Raw genomic sequence first — 25,370 nt, 5'->3', positions numbered from 1 at the left:
TTTTCGTATGGACCATTTAAAACGTAGCCGTGGCCAACTTTTGAATGAAATTATCTTTAAAAAGTAAATGGCATACCTAAACCAATTTATCGGCTCAAATAAAGATTTCATACAGTTTTGTAATTTTTATGGTTTTTGCCTTTCTCCTAGAAAGGTATAGCAATCACTGGAAAAACCAAAGGTACAAAAGTGGTCCCAATGGCCGAATGGCATATACCACTCGACCCCTTTCGACGAACTGAGCATTTTCTGTATGTATGTATGTATGTGTGTGTGTGTATGTGCAACTTTTTTTTCTCACTCACTTTTCTCAGAGATGGCTGGACCGATTTTCATGAAATTAATTGCAAATGAAAGGTCTAGTTGTGCCATAGGTTGCTATTGAATTTCATTGTAATCGGATTTTTAGTTTAGAGATTATGTATCAAAATGTAAAAATCACAAAGCATCAATATCTAAGAAACCACACAATCCAGAACCCTTAACTTTTGAATTTCGTTATGATTGAGCATATGGTTCAAAAGTTATGTAAAGAAATGTTATTCTGAGATTGTTTAAACTCACTCATTTTTCTCAGAGATGGCTGAGCCGATGTTCACAAAATTAGTGTCAAATGAAAGGTCTAGTTGCCCCATAGGTTGCTATTGAATTTCATTGCAATCGGTTTGTAACTTTGTCCGTTGTTCATAAAAATGTGAAATCACATAATCAGGGTGGCCACTCATTTTACATTTTCAAGTTCCCGCATTTTTCCCGACTTTTTCCCGCATGATTGCAAGAAATTCCCGATTGTCAAAAATGGTAACTAGGTTATGTTCTATCGATGGTTGAACCGTATCACTTTTTCCGAATTTGCTCGAGACATTCTACACAAACAGTTGATTAGTTACATAAAATGCAACTTTTGCCTTTATACAGGTTAAATATAATTTTTGCGATATTCTCTATTTGGCAAATCTTCCATTAAGCAGTCAATAATCGTGTTAGCTATTTCGTGCATTCATTATGTTTGTCTATCTGTCTTCTCAAAAAATGATATAAGCACCGTTTTTATTTAACGCATAACAACCTATTAGGAGAACAACAACAAACAAAACAGCACTTTGCGTACATTTTTTTTCTCGTTGTTCAAATCGTCGGAAAAAGTCCTGGGAAGTTAAGGGTGAACATAAAACTACTTAACCTAAAAGTAAAAAATATTTTGATTGAATTGATTATTTAGGGAACAAAACTTGTGACATGGATTTGCTTTTTTTTTCTCAAATTAAAGATAATGTTATTTTACGTTCAGGAAAAATACTGCGATTTACCTGTATTTCGTTCATCATGCGTTGCATAGATTCAAAACTTTTCAAAAGTGAATTCACAACTTTTTCAGCATTTTGATTTGCTAGTCCATCAAAGTTGCATCTCTCTGGTCATCTGCCAACATCTTCAACTTGTTTGCATCCAACGCTCAAAATGGTCAAGCTGATAAAAAAATGATATTGGGGACTAACATTTCAAAATAAGTGATTTCGAAACATAAAAAATAACCTGGGAATCAGAAAAAAGATCTTAAATCATTGTTTTTCAAATTAAAAGTCTTTTACTGCACGAATATGTCTTGCAGAAACCGTTGAAAAGGAAACAAATTCGTGTTCAAATAATCAACGTTGTAACATTTGGCATCTTAGAATTCAAAAAATAAGCTTGTTGAGATCTTCAATCAATTTTTTAAATAGAATTATTATCTACAGAATTGCCGGAAACATCACACCAATCAAGCTAATTAATTTGCCTTTTAGAATATTTAAAGTATTTTTGTTTATTGGCCACAACCAGCAGTCAGCTGTTTAGTGCACGGGAAGATTGCAGGGCTAGCGCTACAATCCTGCACACACTAACAGTCTCTCTCGACACGAGACACGAACCTACGACGACTGACTAGTTAGTACGTATCGTACCCTAAGATCAGTTGCAAAACAAAAAGCATGTAGAAAGTCGTATGCAACAACAAATAAAATAAATAAACGATTATGCTGTTTTCTAAGAACATTTCTGATTGTATTTACATCAAAAATATTTTTTTTAACAGTCAAATTGTGTGATTTACAGAAAAATATGAATTTGAAAAATGTACAAAAATTAGTTTTATAAAAAATTCCGAAATAATGTTTGCTCTATTTTGTGGCAAGTTTGTAATGTTTTTTCAATTACTTGCTCCGCATAGCAAGTTCGTCCCTAACCCAAAATCCCACCAGCATTGAGTTTCTAAGCGGAAATAGTAGCTAGTTTCGCTAGAGTTCACCAAATATTCCTTCAAAAAGACTAGCTGAAATAAAAATCTATTTGAAAAACTGGAGAATCAGAACTGTGTGCCACTTATTTTATCCTCAATTTGTTTATTCAAATAACTACTAATAACTAGTGATGTTAGTAAGATTGTACAGTGAAACTTATTTTGTATTGCTCTTAGAAAATGAAAGTTTCTATTATACTCACTTTACCATCTTGAGAAGTACCACAGAGGCCATCCAATTTTTCTAGATATCAACAGATTTCGACGTTTTATGTTGACATTTGGTGTCAACATTTATTTAAAAAAAAAGTAAGTTTAGTGACTTTTTGGTTAAAAAATTGACTGCTGAAGAAAAATGTGACTTTTAAGGGACCAACTTGCAGTCCTGCACTTACAACTTCTCCATCATTTGTTATTGCATCATACACAATACTTTGAAAAAATATTGGTAACAAAATCCCGATTAAATAAAAAAATTCCCGGCTTTTTCCCGCATTTTTCCCGATGTAATTCAATTCCCGACTTTTTCCCGCATTTCCCGTTTTCCCGATTGAGTGGCCACCCTGCATAATGAAAGTAAAAATATTGACTTTCTCCTGACGATCACTGGCTAATTAAAAGGTAAAAAAGCGATCCAAATATCCGAATGTCATATACTACTCGACTTAGTTCGACGAATCGAGCATTTTCTGCATATATGCATGTTTAAGTGTATATGTTTGTGTGTGGGTGTGTACGTGTGGAGGTGCACCTTTTTTTCGCACTCACTTTTCTCAGAGATGGTCTGACCGATTCTTTCTATCTTGGTGTCAAATTAAGGATCTATTTGCCGCTTAGGTTGCTATTGAATTTCATTGTAATCAAACTTTTAGTTTTGGCGCTGCGTCAGAATGTGAAAAACGCTCTTATATCTCAGAAGCTATGAACATAGTTGAATTAAAATTAAAGGGCTTTTAAGCCCTTAAGCAATGAATTTCATAATGTTCAAACATGTGGTTTGAAAGTTATAGAAAGAAACGTAACCCGCAGGCTGTTCAAAACTATAGCTGCGATCAAAATATGTGGCCTCAACATCATTTAAATTTAATATTGTACTATTTCAATGTTTGCGGCCTTGCTCGGGATTGAAGTTGAGATAAAAAGTCATTTCTATCATTTTAATTTTTGCCTTTCTCCTAGAAAGGTATAGCAATCACTGCAAAAACTGAAGGTATAAAAGTGCTCAAAAGGGCCGAATAACGTATACCACTCGACTCAGTTCGACGAGCTGAGCATTTTCTGCATGTGTGTGTGTAACGCTCTCCCAATCTCACTCGATTTTCTCAGAGATGGCTAAATCGATGTCAATGAAATCAATTGCAAATGAAAGATCTAGTTGCCCTATAAGACCCTATTGAATTTTATTGTAATCTGATTTCTAGTTTAGAGGTTATGTATCAAAATGTAAAAATCACGAAACATCAATATCTCAGAAACTACACAACCGATTTGAGCAAAATTGGTTTCAAATGAACGGGCTACCTAAAAACCCTCAAATTTTGAATTTTATGAAGATTGAACATATGGTTCAGAAGTTACAGAAAGAAACGTGTTCTGGAGACTGTTTAGTCTCACTCATGTTTTTCAGAGATGGCTGGACCGATTATCATAAAATCAGTGTCATATGGAAAGTCTTGTTGCCCCATAAGACCCTAATGATTTTTTTTGCGAACGGATTATTACTTTTCAGGTTATGTTTAAAAATGTGAAATCTAGCTATAAAAAGAAACATATTCCAAAGACTACTTGGACTCACAAACTTTTCTCAGAGATGGTTGACCTGATTTCCACATAATCAGTATCAAATGAAAGGTCTAGCTGCCTCATAACACCCTATTGAATTTTGCTGTAATCGGACTGTAACTTCGTCTGTAATGTATCGAAATGTGAAAATCACGAAACTTCATTATCTTAGAAACTACACAACCGATTTGAACAATATTGATTTCAGATGAACGAGCTAGTTAAGGGTTAACTGATGAATTATGAATTATGAAGACTATTCAACACTATACCTGCTTTGATCAACATATATGGCCTCAGCATGATTTAAATGTGGTATCGTACTATCTGAACGTTCCCGGTATCGCTCGTGATTAAATTGTTCGAAATTAAGAGTCATTTCTTTTATTTCGCTATTTCTTAAGCACTAACATTACGTCAAATTTCATATTTTATACTTTAATAACAACATCAATATTTTAGAACCCAAAGAGTGAATATACCTTTATTGGATTTAAGCATTCATGTAAATCTATTTTTACAAATAATAAGTTTGAATGAGAAAGGCTGAGTCTGACCGCTAGGTGGATTAATTTAGGTTTTTTTAAAGAAAAACCAAATTCTTAAAAAATTACCCTTCATATTATCAAAATGTGAGAATAAAAGGGCAAATTTTGTGAGCACACTTATGAGAGATGTGCTCAAGATTTTAAAGATAAAGAAAATTACCACTAGTCCGTACCACCCACAGGCATATCAAGTGGAGAGATCAAATCGATCAAAACTTACCTAAGACAATTCATTGGCGGTAAACCGCACACGTAAGATACATTACTTCCATATTTTACGTTTGAGTATAATACTACAGTTAATTCATCCACGGGATACACCCCTTTAGAACTGTCGTACGGACGTACAGCGCGCATTCCCACTTCTTTTTACAAGCGGAATTGAGTGGGCAAACTGACATATGAGACACATGTGCAGGAAATGAAAAAATATTATATGGGCAAGCAAGCGTATGACAGAAAAACAAATGACTTGCAGCCCATGTGGGGTGATTTGGTCTTAGTAAAATCAGTCCCGACAGGACCAGGTCATGAGCTCCAGAACATGTGGTGTGTAGGTGAATGAAGTGGTAAAATTTCCAGGTGAAATGACCACTGTAATTAAGAACAGAAATCGTTCATAATAACCGGGCAGATCAGAAGAAGGGGAGGGTAGTTTGTAAGTATGACTCAAGACGTGAGACAGGCAAGACAGCGGATGATTGAAAAAAAAAATGGTGATGAGCTGTTTTTGCACCCCGATGGTTAAGAGAAACAAAAAAAGATATTGTAAATCGGATAGAAATAGAAACTCCGATAATAATAGGAAAAAATCTAGAACAAATGAAAGATTTTAATGACCAGAAAGAATTTTGCTAAGAGCGAAGATCCATACAGGAATACAATGAAAAAGTAAAAAAATGAGAAGATATATTGAACCAAATAAACAAAATAGAGAAGGAACAGCAATTCTTTCCGCACGAATTTGTAAGAGATCCATGTGAATCAGATTAGTTTGCTCCGAAAAGAATTTGTAACTGGGAAGTAACAGAAATGATATATGAAGGTCGGAAGGATTCGACCTTATATTATATACGGTACATAGACGAACTGTCATTTAAAACATTTTGAACGGATCTTTATTCTGCACTTAAAAATCGACGGACAACGATAAACATTTTTAACCCCGTTAATGTAATATTTCACAGGAGAAAGCGGTGGTTGCGGGAAGTTGTTCGATTGGATATCGACGGTGGAAGAGGGCGACAAGCAGAGAAGAAGACTAGAAGGATGCCGCAGACAGCAAAACATGTAACGGTCGAGTGCAACACATGTAAAAAATAAAGGCAATTCCACCACAACTTCAACGCAATGAAGTGAAAAAGATAGCACCAATTTAATAGGCGATACACGTTGAGGTTACAGAAATGAGAATCTATTGAAGCGAGTCTTTGACAACCCAGCACGGACGGTCGAGGACAATGAGTCAACCGACTTTACTGTATAGCAGGTTCACTAGCACTCACCAGAACTTTTACCAGGTGCCAAAAAGGACGAAACCAACTACCATGTGCGCAAATGTATGCGCGAAAGATGACAGACGAGAGCAAAACAGGTCAATGTGAGTCTCTCTCTTCAAGGAAACTCACATTATATAGAAGTGGGGGCGGATGTAACGGTAACCTCGTTCCTTCACATTACCCCAAAGATTTACCGTTGAATCATTGAAATAGTTGAAACACGGAAACAAAGCGGTATTCTACCGGCTTTTTACAATTATACTGTAGAAGCCAGTACACAGCCCTCTCCTAAATGTATCTAGGCTTACCCGAAAAAAGGCACATTGTCAGTGATGGGCACCATTCCGCTAATTCGCTAATCGCTAATTAGCGACGCTAATATTCAGTTAGCGGTTTAGCGTTTTCGCTAATTTTTGAGCTGGTTAGCGAAATTGTTAGCGTCGCTAAAATGTTGGCCTTCGAAATGCTAATCGCTAATTCGCTAAATTTTGTAGAAAAGCGACGATATAACTATTTAGAGAAACTGTGAATTGCTTATGGCGTACGTAAATTGCTTCAAAATACGAACATACTTTACAGCGAAAGTTACTTTTGGAACGTTTGTTTCATTCAAACAACGTTCAATTGTCTTAATTGTCTAGAGTTCCTCTCTTTACGACACAAGTGCAAGTCAGTCTTTTTACCCTAGAATGGAATTCCAGTTACCGTACGAGCCACAGGAAGAACAAGCTCAAGGTCTAGATTTAATTTTCGGCTCAAGGTCTAGATTTAATTTTCGGCAAACCAAGAACTTTTGTAGATTGCAAGCGCTTTTCAGACAACGAGCCTCCTATTGTAAATAGCTCTCAAAAGAAAAAGTTTTTGTTTGTTTTACCACAAAAGATCAAATTGGTCCAAATCTTAGAAAACACGAGCATTAAATATAGCGATATGACTATTTACATATTAATAAGGTAACGATTATCGACTAGCGAAAGTTCCGCTAATGTGTGTGTAATCCGCTAAAGCGTTTAGCGATTATCGAGCTAAATTTTCCGGTTAGCGGCTGAGTGATTAGCGTCGCTAAATTTTTGGTTAGCGATGCCCACCACTGCACATTGCACATTGTTATCCAGGTATAACAATCATTTAAAAGTAGGTCAGTAGTCACAGATCGACTGCATGACTGTCTGTGCCAGGCACTTTACCATCTGCTGTAGTGTTCGAGCTGCGTCTTGTATTTCGGCATCAGCGCTAGCGTACGTGCATATGTCAGATTGGAAACCAGAAAATATGTATGAGATTGCATGACAGCGCCCTAGACGGTGTTCATACGCGATGACTGTTATTAAAAAATCCAGTATTACGTCTGTTAGTTTGTGCTATTTTCTTATCTTCTTCATCAACCTTATCATCGCCTCAAGCAAGTTATTTGAAGATATACTGTGCTACAGATGGATGAAATTTCCGAAGGTTTACATTAAAGTTTGTCAGTCTGAAGAGAAGTTTCTGTATGGAGGAGCCTGAGAATAAACTCACGTTTAAGTCCTCACGACAAACAATTTGGTAGAGTAACAGCTAATTAAGCTTTAATTCAGCCGGAATCCGCTTAATAATAGCTTATTAAGCGGTGAATGTTTGTTGGGTATAACCTCACGACTACGAAGCTTCCCTATCCGTAATACCTGGTTATGTTTCAGAATAAGCGAAGCTGTAATCTATTCTGGGTGTCAAAATAACATCTTAACGTTTTAGTGCATCATTTAATTTGCAATGCTCAACCGCACAGTGGTTTAAAATAGCAATGTCGCGAACTTAATTCTATAGTGCCTAAGTGCTTTACTTTAGGACTAAAGTGTCTTCGAAGCAATTGTTTGTATTAAAATTGCCCACATGCTGTTGCTATGCAACAATAGCCATAGCCTACTATGCAAAAAATAAAATTTCTAACTTTTTTGTTTCTGCATGAAACTAAAAGTTGTCTTCGGCAAAGTTGTAGATAATTTTTTGACAAACAACTTCGCTAACAAGACTTTTGCTCTATATACTGTAGATTTTGAAAGAACTTAAGTTTCGTGTGACTATGTCCGTAAAATCTGTTTTTTGCTCCTAACTTTTTGGTTTAATTTTTTTTATAAATACACTGTTCTAGAGAATTTTAGGCCTTATCATGCTTTAAAAATTCCACGAAGACACTATGCTAAAATTCCTTTTGGTTCAAAAGATAGAAGCAATATTAACAGTAATTTACCCTATTTTCAACTGTGGATTAGAGAAAAAGGGGGACGCCCGGAAGTACACACTCACCGCCATTTTGAAGCTTCAGGTTAGTACTATAAAATGGTGGAAGAGTTACTCGTCCGACTCGTCACAATTTTGAGAAAGAGCGTTAAACATTTTCATCTATATCTTCATATTAATACGGTTTTGGACATTGTGTTTATGTATATATGATTGCATATGTAAGTGTGTGTCTCTATGGACGTATGTGTGTGAATGTATGTGTGGGCATATCTGTGTATATGAGTATAGATATCTATAGGTAAGAATATCGATATATATTTTGCATTATTCAGAATGCTGTAGAAAACCTGCCGAAAACTTCACTACCGAAGTAGTCCAATAACCTGCTGCAATTTTCATTGATAGGTATAATCATATTCTCTGATATCATACGTGAGTGTAAAAGAAAAAAGCAAATTGGTATCAGTCTCTATCTCCTGCTTATTGGTTTTCACAACCGCTTGCGGACGATACACACATTGCATGGCTTTTTGCAATATCACACACAATCACCCAGATTTATTACATAATCCTAGTAGTATTCAGAAATTAGAATCTGAATACGAATCACACATACATTAATTTTTCACAAATAGACGTTTTTAGAGACACACACTTACATATGCAATCATATATACATACACACAATGTCCAAAACCGTATTACTATGAAGATATCTCCACAGACTAACAGACGTAACACTGGAACCTAGCTCCATCGCCACAAAAAACGTTCATTTCAAATTTTCAATCGAATAACAATCATCGCGCGAAAACGTCGTCTGAGGCGCTGTCATGCAATCTCATACATATTTTGCAGTTCCCCATTTGACACATGCAGTAACGCTGGCGCTGATGTCAAAATACATGACGCAGCGCGAACACGACAGCAGATGGTGCTAGTGTTACTAATGTAAAGTACTGGAATCATCCAAACGATGATTTTATTGAAAATTGGTTCGACGTGTTATGTCTGTTAGTCTGTGATATCTCGTTCCGCTGGAGGAAAAGTACGCAATCTACGAAAATGTTTAACGCTCTTTCTCAAAATTGTGACTAGTCGGACGAGTAACTCTTCCATCATTTTGTAGTACTAACCTGAAGCTTCAAAATGGCGGTGAGTGTGTACTTCCGGGCGTTCCCCTTTTTCTCTAATCCACAGTTGAAAATAGGGTAAATTACTGTTATTATTGCTTCTATCTTTTGAACCAAAAGGAATTTCAGCATAGTGTCTGCATGGAATTTTTAAAGCATGATAAGGCCTAAAATTCTCTAGAACAGTGTGTTAATAAAAAAAAACAAACCAGAAAGTTAGGAGCACAAAACAGATTTTACGGCCATAGTCACACGAAACTTAAGCTCTTTCAAAATCTACAGTATATAGAGCAAAAGTCTTGTTAGCAAAGTTGTTTGTCATGAAATTATCTACACACTTAAAAAATTTCGCCGAATCTCGCCATTGTTTGTGCCGAGATTTGGACAGCCGAGTGCTCGGCAACCATCTCGGCTGAATCTCTTTTGCCGAGAATCTCGGAAAACCAATATTTGACAGATGTCATTTTATGCCGAGAATCGCGGTACACAGTTGACTGTGCTCTCGGCAAATCCAGCCGAGAAGCGGCAAACCAGTCCAACGACCTTTCGGTTATATAAGCTGAATGTTCGGCACAGTAAAGAGCCGTTTTTTCAGTGGAATCCAATCGCAGGAAATAGTTTTGCTGTGAACCAGGTAGTTTTCTTTCAAAAGATAAATTATAAGCTCGATGAGATTTAGTAAGTAAAGAAATTTATTCTTACTAAATCTTGAATACTTATCTTTATCTTGCTCGCCAGTAGGGCATTGAGCTAAACATCTAATCTAGAATTACGTCTAATGCCTATCCCTAAAACAAATACAATATTGTATTCACACGATTTGAAACTACACTTTTTGAGTTCCAGCCACTTCCCCCCAAACTGTACTACATTTTTTCGGCTACCGGATTGTAAACACTTGTAATTTGCACAAATTTCAGCCAAACTTGTATCCGATTCCTGTTTGCTCACCCGTAACACGCATAAATTTGCACTAAGAAAAATGGCGGCAACTCGTTCATGAGAATGACAGCTGTATTGCCGAAACACGGCAACGAGTAAAATTTGTGCCGAGATACCAGTAATGTTTCGACGTAGGACTACGTCTTTGTTTTCTATACTAGATTACACTTTGTGAAAATGAAAAATAAACTGGCAAATGTTGCGTCAGATTTCAGACGGTTATAGCAAGCGAACGACTTAATGCATCTTAGTCATTTATATGTCGGTGGATAGATAAAATGTGTAACAATTTTTTGATAATATGTTCAACATTGTTGCTTTACTGCTTAGTGGTGGAAAAAGGTGAAAAGTTCCAAGGTCAAGCTTTCCCATACATTTCCCTTGTTCTTGGTTTGCTTCCCAAGCACAGATAACAATAACATGGACGAAATAAATTCCACTGCCTACATATTTTGACTCAACAAAGTGTTTTGGTTTGTTTGTCTTTGTCTAAGCTGCGTGGCCACGCCTTAATAGTAAAAATCTACGCTGAACTCGATACAAAAGACTGCGCGTGGAAAATTCAGCTTCAGTTTAGTTTGTTCCACAATAGCGAGTGCGGTGCAGCTGTTAAGCTTTGCGACCTTGAGAAACGAGAGCTGCATACGAGTCAACTTCCAGGCACCGCAGAGCATGTTACCTGTATTCTGCACACGGCAGCAACAGTTACCATCGTACGCTGAAGGATATTTTGCTGGCATAGCTGCTGGAGGGCACAGCAGAGAGCAAATTTTACACGCGGCCAACAAAATAATCGATGCTACCGGTGGTGGTGTGATTATCAGCATTCTGTAGCATACATTTCGAGCTTAAGATTATCGAATCGGTTCTTTTTAGAACTATAAATGCTTGAAGATAGAGTTACGAGAATTTTCACAACTACTCCTAGTGTGAAATGTCCAATAACGACCAGGGCGCACCAAAGATAAACGGTAGTGTTGCCTATGAATAGTTTATCACAACAAGACATAACCCTCATTTCAAGAATTTTCACTGCTGAATTGAGTGATTTTCCGGTTTAATTGTTTGTTTGTGTTCACTCGAACACCGTTATCAGTCAAATATCAGCAACAAAAATTAGTTAATCTAAGAACCAGAGTGATTTTCGCATCGGGGAAGCAAAAACTTTCTTTTGATGCTTATGAAAATCACTCAGTAGTACTGAAGATGTATTGGTTTGTTTCTCTTTCTTTCTATAAGCTACGTAGCCACGCCTTAATGGTAAAATCTACGCTGAACTCGATACAAAAGACTGCGTGTGGAAAATTCAGCTTCAGTTTAGTTTGTTCCACAATAGCGAGTGCGGTGCAGCTGTTAAAGCTTTGCGACATTGAGAAACGAGAGCTGCATACGAGTCAACTTCCAGGCACCGCGGAGCATGTTACCTTTATTTTGCATACGGCAGCAACAATAACCATCGTACGCTGCAGGATATTTTGCTAGCACAGCTACTGGAGGGCACAGCGGAGAGCAAATTTTATGCGCGGCCAACAAAATATTCATGGTGCGATTATCAGCGTTCTGTAGCACGAATTTCAAACTGAATATTATGGAATCGGTTCTTTTCAGAACTATAGATGCTTGAAGATAAGAGTTATGAGAATTTTCGCAACTACTACAAGTGTAAAATTTTCATGTATTCATGCATCGTTAGTTTTAAAATAACGACTATCATAAATAAACGGTAGTGTTACCTATGAACAGTTTAGCGCAGCATATAATAATATTTATTTTAGCATATATTATATATTTAGTCCTACGTCACCATTTCATACAACCTCTAGGGCTGTATACCTTGTAGTATTTGCTGACCTCAGCATCAACAGTGTTTAACGATAAACTCGGCAAAAAATTGGGACGAGATTCGTCAAGCTTAGTTTTTTGGACGAAGTCTCGGCAAAATGATCTGACAACTGTCGGCAACCGGCATTTTCTTGCTGAAATACCGGTTGAATCCAAAGTTGCCGAGTGAACTCGGATGTTTTGTTGCCGAGCTCGAGATCTAGTTTTAAGTGTGTACAACTTTGCCGAAGACAACTTTTAGTTTCATGCAGAAACAAAAAAGTTAGAAATTTTATTTCTAGCATAGTAGGCTATGGCTATTGTTGCATAGCACCATCATGTGGGCAATTTCAATACAAATAATTGCTTCGGAGATACTATAGTCCTAAAGTAAAGCACTTAGGCACTATAGAATAAGGTTCGCGACATTGCTATTTTAAACCACTGTGCACCGTTGCGATAAATTTGTAACTACAATCGAACTACTTGATACACAAGTACCTACTCAAAAGATTTGAATGAAATATCGTTTAGCAGTTTTATAAGGATCTCATGGAGGCATAAAGTTTTGTACATAAGATTTGTACGTAGTCTATTGAATCCTGAAGCATTAACTTTCAATAAAAAACAATATCCCAAAGTCAAAGTCAGTAGATTCAGTTACTTTTTTTGAGTGCTTGAGTTTTTGTTTCACCAATTAAATTTTTGAAAGATTAAAAAAATGCAGCAGTCTGTTGAAGCGTAATTAACATGCAATTACAGACACTCGTTCATGTAAGAACAATAATGATCGAAATAGTTGTCGTTATAAATCACTTGTATACTAGCGCCGCGTGGTGTGCTCATTGTTACAACAAAATCAATTCGCAGGTGTCGTGACTGTTAACGTATTGCTATTTTTATAAAACGTTACACATGTTCAGAATTCAGCTTGGACGTCTGTCTGCGATGCAACTGAGTGAAACATCGATCAATCTTGAACATCGCTAGCGGCCAAAAATTCGGCATCCATTTTTTTTGTACCAATAAAAATAGTTACAGTTTTTTTGTGCGTATACACAAACGTTGCCCGGTTGTAAACAAGAATCTCAAGCAGAGCCGAGATATCATACTGCCTACACCAAGATAATTCAATATGAGCTCGCCAGTTTTATTTTGAGATATTATTGTTAACATTGAAACAAACATCACAGAGAATCGCAATTCGCTAGTATCATATTCTTAAGTAAAATCAACAGCAGGCCATGACTCTTCATTTCACGGGTTGTGGCAATGTAAACGCGGATGTATCGTTTATTCACAGACAAGTGTATGCTGCACACAATCTTGGTAGTCTCTATTATTGTTGCCGGTAACGTTCATTTCAGTGAAATCTATACTTCGGTGCGAGCTTGATTAATTACAAACCAAGGGATGCAAATATCATTATTGGCAATGGGATGAACTGAGAATGGATGAAAGGCACTGCAGAGCCGTTAACTTTCAACTGTTTTTTTTTAACTGAAAATGTCGACAGATTGATCAAGCCACACAACTCGCGAACGTGAAATACCTTACCCACCAAGAATCGTGCTTATACTCGCCACTTGAAGGGAACATCCGATCCGTTCAAATCATTCGGAAACAGAATCCTCGGTTGCCTATCGCACTGCACTGACAAGCTGCAGTTCTCTAGAGCAGCACATTCTCGAGAGCTTCTAAATTTAAAAACACACTCGTCGGCCGTCGCCTGTTTCCCCGTGGTCGGTCGGTGGTAGGAGCAGAAGCAAGCACCACATTGATGAGAACAAAACCCGAAACTCATGCATCAAACATCGGAACGCAGCTCGACCATTAATGCGGGAAATCGACCGCAGCGCCCGGCCTGCCTGTCACGGCGTTTGATGGGATGGAAAGTGCTCGCCACACCACAACTGCAGCAACTTTTTTTTTAAGGGGGGGGGGGGGGATTTGTTAGTAGCTTAAGTATTTATGATAAATATTAGTAAATAATGAGTATGTGTGTCCAATCACAAATGATGACTTCTCAACACTGTTAGAAATTTGTAATTTTAATTGTTAGGATTGTTTGCTTTCGCAATTAGGACTTATCATTCGTAGGGATTTAAACCTACTTGTCAGAAAAGGGGAAGTAAACTTACAACTAACTTAATTGCTACCTTATTGGCTATAAAGAGAGCTTATCGTAGCAATTGAGGATTGCAACGATTTTTGTCGAAAATTGTTAATAATTTTATTTGACATAGCTTCTAATGGTTCAACACCAGTAAGTCAATGTAATTCGAGTGTACCAAACCAAGGAGGACGTTTCAAAATCATTTTCAGAATTTTATTCTGAATCCTTTGGAGCGTTTTCTTCCTTGTTTAACAGCAACTTGACCAGATCGGTACAGCATAAAGCATTGCTGGTCTAAAAATTTGTTTGTAAATCAAAAGTTTGTTCTTTAAACAAAGTTTAGAATTCCTGTTAATGAGAGGATATAAACATCTCGTATATTTGATGCACTTGGCTTGTATACTCTCAATGTGCTCTTTGAAAATAAGTTTTTTATCATAAATTAGTCCCAAGTACTTAACCTTGTCAGACCAACTTAAAATAACCCCATTCATCTTGACAACGTGGTTATTGTTTGGCTTGAGGAAAGAAGCCCTAGGCTTATGCGGAAAAATTATCATTTGAGTTTTAGAAGCATTGGGAGAGATTTTCCACTTTTGCAAGTAGGAAGAAAAAATATCCAAAACTTTTCTGCAATCGACTGCATATAAGCCGTTGAGAGCAAAAGTGGTACATGTGCCATTAAGTAAATTTTCCAGGAGACGCGATAAACGAAAACACTTGAACACCTAGTAAATTTTTTTCAACAATTTTTCCCAACATAACTGCACTAAATCATTGCTGGAAAGGTTTTAAAAGACGGTACATGAAAGCATAACGAGTTCTGGTTGAGAAACTTACACAAACTTCAATGGAAAAACATGTACCACTTTTGTTCTATGGGAAAAATAATGACAACCAGAAAACGTTGAGAGCAAAAGTGGTATATGTCCAGTCTAAGCATGAAGGATGCATTATAGCTCGCTAATATTAAAACATAGAACATTCATGTCTTCAGCAGAGTTGTTCAAGTGATTGAGTACTATAGACTGATGATCTGTTTGTTAAGGAATTCTGTCACTTTGTGGCGCTAGTGTATATGTAACAGAAGACATTCTAAATCACCTAGATCGACTGGGCCAATTCAAAGGAAAATACCCTGGTATCTTTCGAATTGCTATTTGGTCGATAATAACTACACGATGGACCCAAGTTCAACTTTCGGTAAACTACCGGTTGCCCTCCGGATCCAGAAATACCGTAGAAGAGGAATACTGAAAATTATTTTGGCTATAACTCTGGTATAAGTTATCAGATCTTGGCTTTTCTTTGATATTATGGTATATTTTTGCATGTGATAGTTTCGAAAAAAAAAACACGGAAAATACTAGGACCTGTTCATTAAAGCAGACAGTGTATGTAGTTAGAGGAGCGACAAATGAGTGTACTAAAAATATGATACAGCCTTGGAAAAATATACACTGTATCCAGATGGGACTAGGACCTGTTTTTCAAAATTGATCTCGTTTACGGTAACTCCGGATCTTTCAAAAGGCTATCTGATGGTAAATTTGAGTAACATTATGTCATGAGTCATGGAGCATATTTCGTCAAAAGATCATTTTCCTTCTAGAACTGGTTTCGAAAAAAACAGGAAGCTTTAGGAACACTTTTGAAAATTGACATTTTACGCTAGTTCTGAATCTTTCGGTGAAATCATTTCGTTTCTAGTCAATCCCGCAGAAGCAGTTTCGAAAAAATTAGGAAGCTCTAGGATCACTTTAGAAAATTGACCTCAATTACGGTATTTCTGGATCTTCCGTAAGGCTATCGGTGGCCTGCCTAAAGCCAAACCTGGGTCCAGTGTGTAAATATATATCTATATCAAAGACCTCAGAGAGTTATCTTCTAAATTGGCCACAGCATCCGAGTTGATACTGAAATAGATAAAACTCTTTCTGTTACAAAATTGTCACGGGTACACTAGCGCCACGTAGTGAGAAAATTCCAAAACAGACAGATCTTCATCTGAAAGTACTCAATCACTTGACCAACTTTGCTGAAGACATGATTGTTCTATATCCTAAGATCTTCGACTTACAATTCATCTAATATGCACAGACTTGACATGTACCACTTTTGCTCTCAACGAAATGGTGATTATGTTAATTACCAAAAATTGTTCTGGCTACAACTTCGGTTTGGGTTATCAGATCTCGGTTTATCTTGGATATTCTAGTACGTTATTGCGTTCTGCATCATTTTATGCAAAAAACCCAAAAAGTGTAAAAATGGTACATGTACCACTTTTGCTCTCAACGGCTCATATGACACGAAGACTTTTTCCTTTTACGGAAATGCTTGACTGCAGCAACTTGTTGTTGTGGAGACCAAGATGGATCTTTTGCTTATGCTTTCGATACTAGTATTTCAATGTGTAAGGGGAGTTGTAAGAAAGGTTTTACTCTAATAAGGTCCATTAAAATTTTGACGACTGTGAGGTCTTCGTCGAACCATAAGCAAGCTAAAACAAATTTTTCTATGAGCTGTTAATTCCTAGGGGCTAGACAACTTTATTTTTAAGAGAAATAATTAAGTAATACTATTCGATAATGGTGGATATATTTTGATATTTATCGTTTATCTGTCACATTCATACCACTCCGACAGACTCCGACAGTAATGTGCTGTCAAAGAGTTGTGATATAGGTAGATGGGTGCCTGGAAATGCAATGACAAATATTTTCTAATACCGAATAGTGGAAATATTTTGCAATATATCAATAGGGTCTTGCCCCTAGGTAAATTCTTTGTTATTTTTCAAATAATTCAAAACTACAAGAATGTATAGAATATTTTTAGCATTTCCCGAATGTTGAGTTTTAAAATCTACGTTCTAGCAGTATTACATATGTGTTGTCACTGTTTTGACAGATGGAGGTACCTTTGTTTACGTTTTGGACCTTGTCCTTTTTTCTGGTGGAGCAATCGCGTGCGTAATAAAAATGCTGATTGTTCTTAGTGAACATCATTTCAAGGATATTTTGTTCACAACTGAAATGATCTACTAAAATCGAGATCGTTTTAGATACAGACGCACAGAGAGAAAAGCAAGAAATACTTGAATATTTCAGAAAAAAAAAAAAACACAAAATACTTGGAACAGCAAGATAAACGTTAATTATTTGGCTATGGAGAATGACATGACATGAACCTGAGTCCAAAATTTCAAGAAGAAACGATACATGAACGATGAAAACAAATTTTTAAGAAATGTGAATGGAAGAATGAAATTCAAATATTAAGGAAAGACAAATACTTTAATCCGCCTCACCCTTCGCGAGATTTCCCTATGTCAAAACTGACAAACTGGAAAATGAAACTACTCGCTTCTGTTGCAAACAACTAACAAACAAAGCAGTGCAAATTTGGCAAACAAAAAGCAAGTCTCAAATGAATGCAAAGCAGACACCGTGACAGTGACGACAGAGTGTGACATGCATTGTGCATTATTATGCGGCGCAATTCACGTTGAATGGCAGCAGAATCGAAATGCGCTTTCCAAGCGGCGGCGGCAGCGGAGCAAGTGGGTGGAAGCAAGGAAGAATGGAACATCAGAAGCACAACACCTTGGTTGGGGTGGCCAATGTTGTTACCCGAGCCTACGAGCGACTGTTGACGCAAAAACGATATGACGCATCCTTTAGCTTTTCCCTACCTGATTCTCAAGCTGCTCTCGCTGCAATTGGTTGCTTTGATTGTTGTGGTTCTGCTGTTGCTGTTGTGGTTGTTGTTGTTGTTGTTGCTGCTGCTGCTGCTTTTGGTGGCCATTCAAGATAGTTTGCATCAGGACAGGGATATGGTTGGTGATGGTGCCATTCTAGAATACAACGATACATACAAGGGAGAAACAATAACACACACGCAAACATTGACATTGGGCTAGTTTGAGGTGGATGTTTAATTTCTGGTAGGACGTATTACTTTTAGGTGTATATAAACAACAACGGTGAAAAATAACTCGTAATAGATGGACCAGGGATGGAAGAATTCTTGAGAGAGTTACTGCGGAGGCGTTTCAGTGTCAGAATTAAGCCGGAACTGACAGTAGAATAACAAGTACACAATACTTACCTCGTTCGCTTTGATGGCATTATCCTGTTCCCATTTGCTCGCTATGAGCAGCGTTTCTGCCGTTTTCTGCTGTACGGATTTCGAGTCGTCCAACAGAGTGAGTTCGTAGAATTCCTGAATGTCTGCAATAGAGAGAAAAGTGATCGTTTTGTGAGTGGTTCTATATATTTGGTTGTTAGATATATAGATATTATAGATACAGATAAGCTATAGATAAGTACAGTAACCAAATAGGAAAAAGTGCTAAAAATAGTTTTTGACATTCCAAACTCATGGACACCACTGACTTCGGTGATAGCTCTACAACAAGAGACATATGGGGTATTATATCCATAGCTTTTTCTGAGAAACGGGACACTAATGGTAGGAAAACTACGAAGAGTACGGGAATGTTGAAGCTGATTTGGTGTAAAAGTTCAGACATGAAATTACTCTGCATTTTGTTACATTAATTTTCATTCCATTCTCACTGCATCACGTCAAAATCTCGTTGATATCATTTTAAGTTTCAAGACAGTCCACAGGGAAAAGATTACTCTGCAGAATTTGAGATCATCGGCGAACATTTGCTTTGCGGATTTTAGCCGGAAAGCACACATCATTCACAAACAGAACAAAAATGAGCGGGCCTTAAATGCTTCCCTGTGACACCAGATTTGATGATGAATTCTCGGAAGCAAACCGAGCTGACACTAGCCAATGCTTTGTGCTTGGTAAGATATGACTGTAACCAGCCGCTGATGTGTATTAGAGAACCCATGTACCTACTGTAATTTTCAATGGCATAAACGTGTGGGAAAACATCAAATGCTTCGAGAAAATCGACGTAGATCGAGATAACCTGTTTTTTACTCTCGATTTTCCTAAACAAGAGGTTTGTTTCACACTAAACCTGTCGTCGTTTACCACTGTTGTAAAAGTGTATGTTGTTTCTCCGAAATTACGGGCGTGCAGCTCTGTACAGTATTGATTGGACCATAGATTGGAAGACCAATCGAACATAAAATTAATATTTCACGGTAATATTCAACACGGTGGATACTGCCCGACTTATGAATGATTCTGGCAGATTTCCGAAAAGCCGGTCTTTTCCAGAAGCGATTGAAGAAGTGACGAAGCACAATGTCTGAGGAACAATGATGGTAAACCTTCCACCACCCAGCACCCTTGGAAACGGCAACATCTTCGAGCTCTTTTTGAACTTCCAATGTTAAGAATGTGCTTTGGCGAAGGTTTATGTCTTATGTGCACACACAGTGCAAACAACCAGGATACAACGCAGGCAGAGGTGTGCTGTAGACAGTTTGGGAAAACTCGGCAAATAGCTTGGCTGCTTCGGTGGTTGAAATTGAACATGTTCCAATAAATGCTAAATTGTAGGGTATCGTTGGACATGCTTTCTTCAATGATTTCATATATTTTCCCAATTTTTGCTTCAAATTCTCTTGTATGTTTTGTGTATACGACCTGTAGTTTTCAGCAAGATGGTTTAGATCAACCTGCACTGCAATACTGTTGTTCAGTGCCTGAAAATCACAGCGTTTGAAGTTCAGCATCGTAATACTGGTTTGTTCTAACTCTTCTGATACTGCAATGAAAGCATTGAGCAGTGAGACAAGCGGTTTGTGATGCAGATCGGCAGATAACAATGGATGAGGGGCTCAACTATTTCTGGTCCATTGACGAAGGCCAAATCGAATAAACGCTCACTTAAGCTCATTAGCGAATTTATCTGTAGGCGCCCATGTCACAGAAGCTGACAAAACCGTACACCAGACTGAAGACTTCAACCGTACGAATTAGACCGGTCATAAATGCATCAAAGACTAAATACATGAGTGGAAGAGGTTCTAGAGAAGACAGTTTCAACCTCCCATCACGAATTTACATTAGCGTAGATCGAGGTGGTAGACGAGCTCGTGTACTTAGGCTCACTGGTAACTCCTGACAACGACACCAGTAGAGAAATTTTGTTAACGCCTTATGGCAGGAAATTGTGGCAACTTTGCACTCCGGAGGAGGCTCAACTCGAACGGCCATGAAACCTGGACCATGCTCGTGAAGGACCAACGCGATTTTGGGGTTTTAGAACGGTGCAGATGGAAGATGGAAGAACCACTCATCGTTCAAACGGTGAAATCGAGAGTCTACGGTGGCCTGGGTATGTCGTGAGGATGTCGGACGACAGCCCGGTAAAAATGGTAAACGCCCGACTGACACGAGGCGACGAGGCGCGCAGCGAGCAAGATGGCTCGATCAAGTGGAAGACGACCTGCGGGGCTGGCGAGCTGCAGCCATGAAACGAATCGACTAAGACGACTTCTTCGAACAACAAGGGACATTTCGAACAACAAGGGACACTTCGAACAGTAAGGGGCACTTCGGCCTGGAGCTGATTCGTAAGGTAAGGTAATGTTCAAACCTCTTTTTTTATTCATCCTTGTTTCCAATTTTCCTAGTTTGCTTCTTTCATTTTTGCCCTCATTTTTAATAAATTTTTCCTATGCCTTGTCCTTAAATTGCTAATTCCAAATGCATTTTTTTTTTCTAATTCTTTTTTCTTGTTTGACTTCATACTTTTTTACCACTTTACTATTTTCTTTTTCTCCTTCTCCGCTCATGGTGACTCTAGAGCACCAATAATTGTAATGACCATATCTTGACATAAAATAGTTTGTTTTGTTTGTTTATTTGTTTATTTGCGTCATTCATAGTAGACTACATCTTGAAAACTATTGCTAACATCACAAATATAGTTATGTAATTCTAGTGTACAATTTTTTCCTAAGAGCTTTTCGTGACATCGTTAAATCAATAACTTTACAATATTTATTGAAAAAAACTCATCATACTATTAACTGGCCCGGCCATGGCATATCCTGTTCTATAAGAATTTAATACAAAAAATTTTCGCATTCTTAATGAGCGTGTAGGAGCAAAGAAGTTGAGTTTTTCTAGCAAATTTTTCGAACATATGCATTTGCAAACCAAATCGTTAACAAGAGTTACCGAAGCAATTTCTCTTCTTTTTTCAAGCGTTTCTATATTAACCTTCTAGTGCCCAAATTAATTTTCAGACGGACTTCGAATAAATCGTTATGAATTTTCATAAAGGTATTGATTGAAGCTTTTATATCTACCTCGTTTCTACTTTTCTCTTTTCACATTTTCATTCTCTGTATCTTCACATTTTATACCAGCTCATATGATATTTATTGTCGAGAACTCAACAACTGATAAATTCAGCGAAATATTCAACAAGTTTTCGGCAAAATTTTCAAGGACATCGGCAAATGAAATATCAATGCTTGCTGGCTTACGGTAGATCGATATATTTGCCGAATGTTCGTCGAAATATATTGCTGAAATCCGCAAAAAAATCGCCGAGTTCGATCAGCTGTTGGGATGTTTGGCGAGATAAATTAAGTGTGTAATCATTGCTTCTTACGTCCCGCATTACATTGGTTAAGTTTTTACTGTTTAGAGCAAGCGCACCGGTGAGTTGCCATTTGAGTTGCTATTTTCACAACGCTGGCCGTTGCTATTTTGGATAGCAACCGATTTTCGCACCGGTCGTTGCTAATGGGGATTACCAATTCCACTATTTCTTTTTCACACCGGCAGTTGCCAATTTCTGAAGACCGTCACTAGCCAGCGTTGGCAAAATGTTTGTTTGTGATGTATTTCGATTATATTTTGCGGATCTAGTAATAACCAACTTATCCGTCAGTCAATCGTTTCCGGAATGATCTACGTTCTTTCCACTTCATAAAATGTTCCCTCCATTTCACATAACTTTGTTTCCGTTCTCCCAAGTTATCGAGAACATAATTCTTTTGCAGATTTTTTTACTTGTGCGTACATAAATTTTTTCATCCTTATATGTTTATTTAAAGAAATTCCGTAAAACTGGGCACGTCCCGCAACGTTGGCTTAAATGACTATTCTACTGAAAGCTGGCGAACTGTCATTAGTAGGGTTGCCACCTGATAGGGACATCTAGCCCGAAGATTTTTAAAGTATCGGGAAGGGAGGGGGTATATGGTGCATTGACATGCTTGTTGTGATTTATTTCCACCACGTAATCTACACTATTTATTTACTTCATTTATTTTGGCAATTCATAACAGCCGATAGAATTCGATGATTTTGGTGACAATGTCAGTAAAATATTTCAATGAAATTGGGTTGTTTAGCTATTCACGGATTTCTGATTTTTATATAACAGCCAAAAGAGTGTAATTTTCTGAGCGAAACGTGTTTTTTTAAAAATGTTATAAGGTAATCGCTCCATTATTCATCTCAACAGGTTGGTGCACCTATCTTATCATCTTATTTTTCTCATTTGTCCAATTTACCGTCAAATTTCTACAAATTTTTGAAAGTAAATCTATTTACTTCTCGATTCTCTCAAGTGGCTGAAAGTTTAACGTTTTTTTTTTGTTCATCTATAATTTATTTGACACGGCACAAATACAATTAAAGTATCTTAATAACTAAAAGCAAATTTTTTATCCTCGCTGCCGACTACGAGCTGAAACTAAATGTAACTTAAAGCTATAATATTTTGCATGAAAAGCACTGGTTTACTGTATGATGGTTTTCATTGCCATAGGTAAGCACATGTTCCGCTGCTGGGCCAAGATATTACGGACTGGCATATTGGGTTGTCTCCCTCGGGACCTGAGAGTATCGTGCGGGTCTAGTTGCTGTTTCCGGATCCGGGGTCTTAACGTGTTCTTGTCGTTTGCTTGGATGTAGGCGGAAGGGAATAGGATTAAACTGGGGCGTGGATGGATTTCAGGAAAACGTATATAAGGGACATGTAGGATAGGTCACGGCTCGCCAAGACATCTAGAACAGGAACAGCCGGCTGCCTACTTTCGGCCTGCAGGGAAGCTATTAATTTAGACCTGGCGTCACGGTGTACAGGGCATGACCAAACAACGTGCTCTATGTCGTGATAACCTTCACCACAGGCACAGATACCACTTTCCCCGAGCCCAATACGACGGAGATGCGAGGTTTAACGTTGAAAATATGGTAAAATTTGACAATAAATTGGTCAAAAGGCGTGATGAGATCAATATAGGTACTGAGATGAATATAGGAACGGTTACACTATCATTGTCCTACGATTTTTAAATGAATAATTAAAATCGTTCTAAATCACTACAATGACAGTTGGTATATGGGCGAACTGTCATTCTAGCGATTTCGAGCAGATTTCGAGAACTTTTATTTCGTGATTTAAAAATTAAATGACTTCGATAGAATTTTTTGAAAATCACGTTTTACTTAGATGCGTAGTTTTGCTTAGAAATGCAGCTCTTTCAGATGATATTAAAAACTGATATGGCTAAACAACCCAATTAGTAAATGATGAAGATTCGCCGTAAACTCGACAGCGTTTTTTTGGAGAAATTCTCAAAATTAATGGCGAAATTACTTCGCTTATTTTCTGAGTTTTCCGGTAATGCGTAGAACTTGAAAATAAATTGTTCAATTTATGACTTATGTTGTTTCCAAAGCGAGTCGAAAATAATTGCGCTGGCTCAGAGAAATTTCGCTTCACCCAGAGACCCGGAAATTGTCTCCCAGACCCGGAGAAAATTCGCGTTCACCCGGAGACCCAGAGATCGCCTATCAAACCCGTAGACTTCGGGTGAAACCCGGAGAGGTGGCAACCCTAGTCATTAGTTGTATTCTGTATTTTATTTCTCGGTTCCCACAGTTTGCTATTATTATTTGAAAATTTGCCGCCAAAAAGAACTTGAACATAGAACGCGTAAATTGTTTTCGATTATTTGATTGATGATGAACGTGATTTCGCAAAACAAATTTCCTTATACGCGATTAAGAAAATGATGTTTGGAAAGATTCGGGGCGACTCTCAGCCTAGTAAATACCCAAAAAAACCGCCATACGAAGGAAGGTGCCATCCAGCGTTTTAACAACGGTCTATACCGATGACCATTTCCAACGCCGCTTTCGAACGCATCTTAGGTTGTTTTTGAAACAGCGGTAAAGGAGAAAAATGTTTTTTTATACAACGACCGAACGAAACGGGAAAATAGTTGGTAATACTCCCGAGCAGATTTGCTTGAGCCTTCCAGGTTTATTGAATAATATTGGCCGATCTTGTGAGGATTTGAGCTTTCCGCATCTGGTCATCTCAATGAATAACCTATACAAAATGTTCACCTGCCCGAAAAAACACCCTGTGCAAAATTTCAGCTCAATCGGAAATAAAATTGAGTAGTGGTTCACGCCGACACTTGTGTCCTACGACGTGTTTAACAAGCGAGGCAAAACACTTCGTCTTCCGAGGCCGACCAATTGAGTCCGCATTCAAAACACTCATCATCTTCGTAATATTATTACGAACATTCACTATCGAGCACAAAAAAAAACAACAGTTTGACATTTCATCAAATAGCAACGATTCGGCTCGTTGCTATCGCGTTGCCAAATTTAATAACTCGCTACTACCCAAGGTGGGGATTGCTATTTCCCAAACCAACATAGCAACGCCCGGTCCGGTTGCCGCGTTATGGTGGGAGTTGCCAAACTAGCTTTAGAAACTTCAATTTAGCCACTGGTGGGCTTGCTCTTACTGTTCTTTCTTTCCACATTAGCTGCCGTTGTTCTTATTCTTATGACCACAAATGTCAACATTTCTTCCAGCTTTCTTCCCTGTTTTTCTCCATTTTTCATTTATTTCTTGATTTGGCCTCGTTTTGGCGTCACCTCCTTGTTCTCCTAGTTCTCATCCGTTAATTGAATCCTGCTTCTTCTACTTATTCCATTCTATGCGATACCGCAGTAATTCATATATCCTTAGGCGGATTTTCGAATTAACGCGGGTCGGTAACTAAAAACGTTCACAAAACCAAAAAAGACTTAATTTAG

At 37.7% G+C, this 25,370-nt stretch overlaps 1 protein-coding gene across 2 annotated transcripts in view; it reads right to left on the bottom strand.

The window, feature by feature from the left end:
- LOC129718584 (disks large 1 tumor suppressor protein) overlaps positions 1-25,370 on the bottom strand; it is a 170,515-nt gene that overhangs the window by 89,426 nt on the left and 55,719 nt on the right. For both annotated transcript variants that reach the window (XM_055669504.1, XM_055669505.1), the window contains exons 4-5: positions 18,459-18,580; positions 18,043-18,204 (exon numbers count right to left, since the gene is read on the bottom strand). In XM_055669504.1, coding sequence (XP_055525479.1) covers positions 18,043-18,204; positions 18,459-18,580 — 284 coding nt within the window. The remainder of the gene's footprint in view (positions 1-18,042; positions 18,205-18,458; positions 18,581-25,370) is intronic.

Source organism: Wyeomyia smithii, chromosome 1, assembly GCF_029784165.1.
Source record: "Wyeomyia smithii strain HCP4-BCI-WySm-NY-G18 chromosome 1, ASM2978416v1, whole genome shotgun sequence".
NCBI lineage: Eukaryota > Metazoa > Arthropoda > Insecta > Diptera > Culicidae > Wyeomyia > Wyeomyia smithii.
This window is presented reverse-complemented; position numbering and strand designations above follow the sequence as displayed.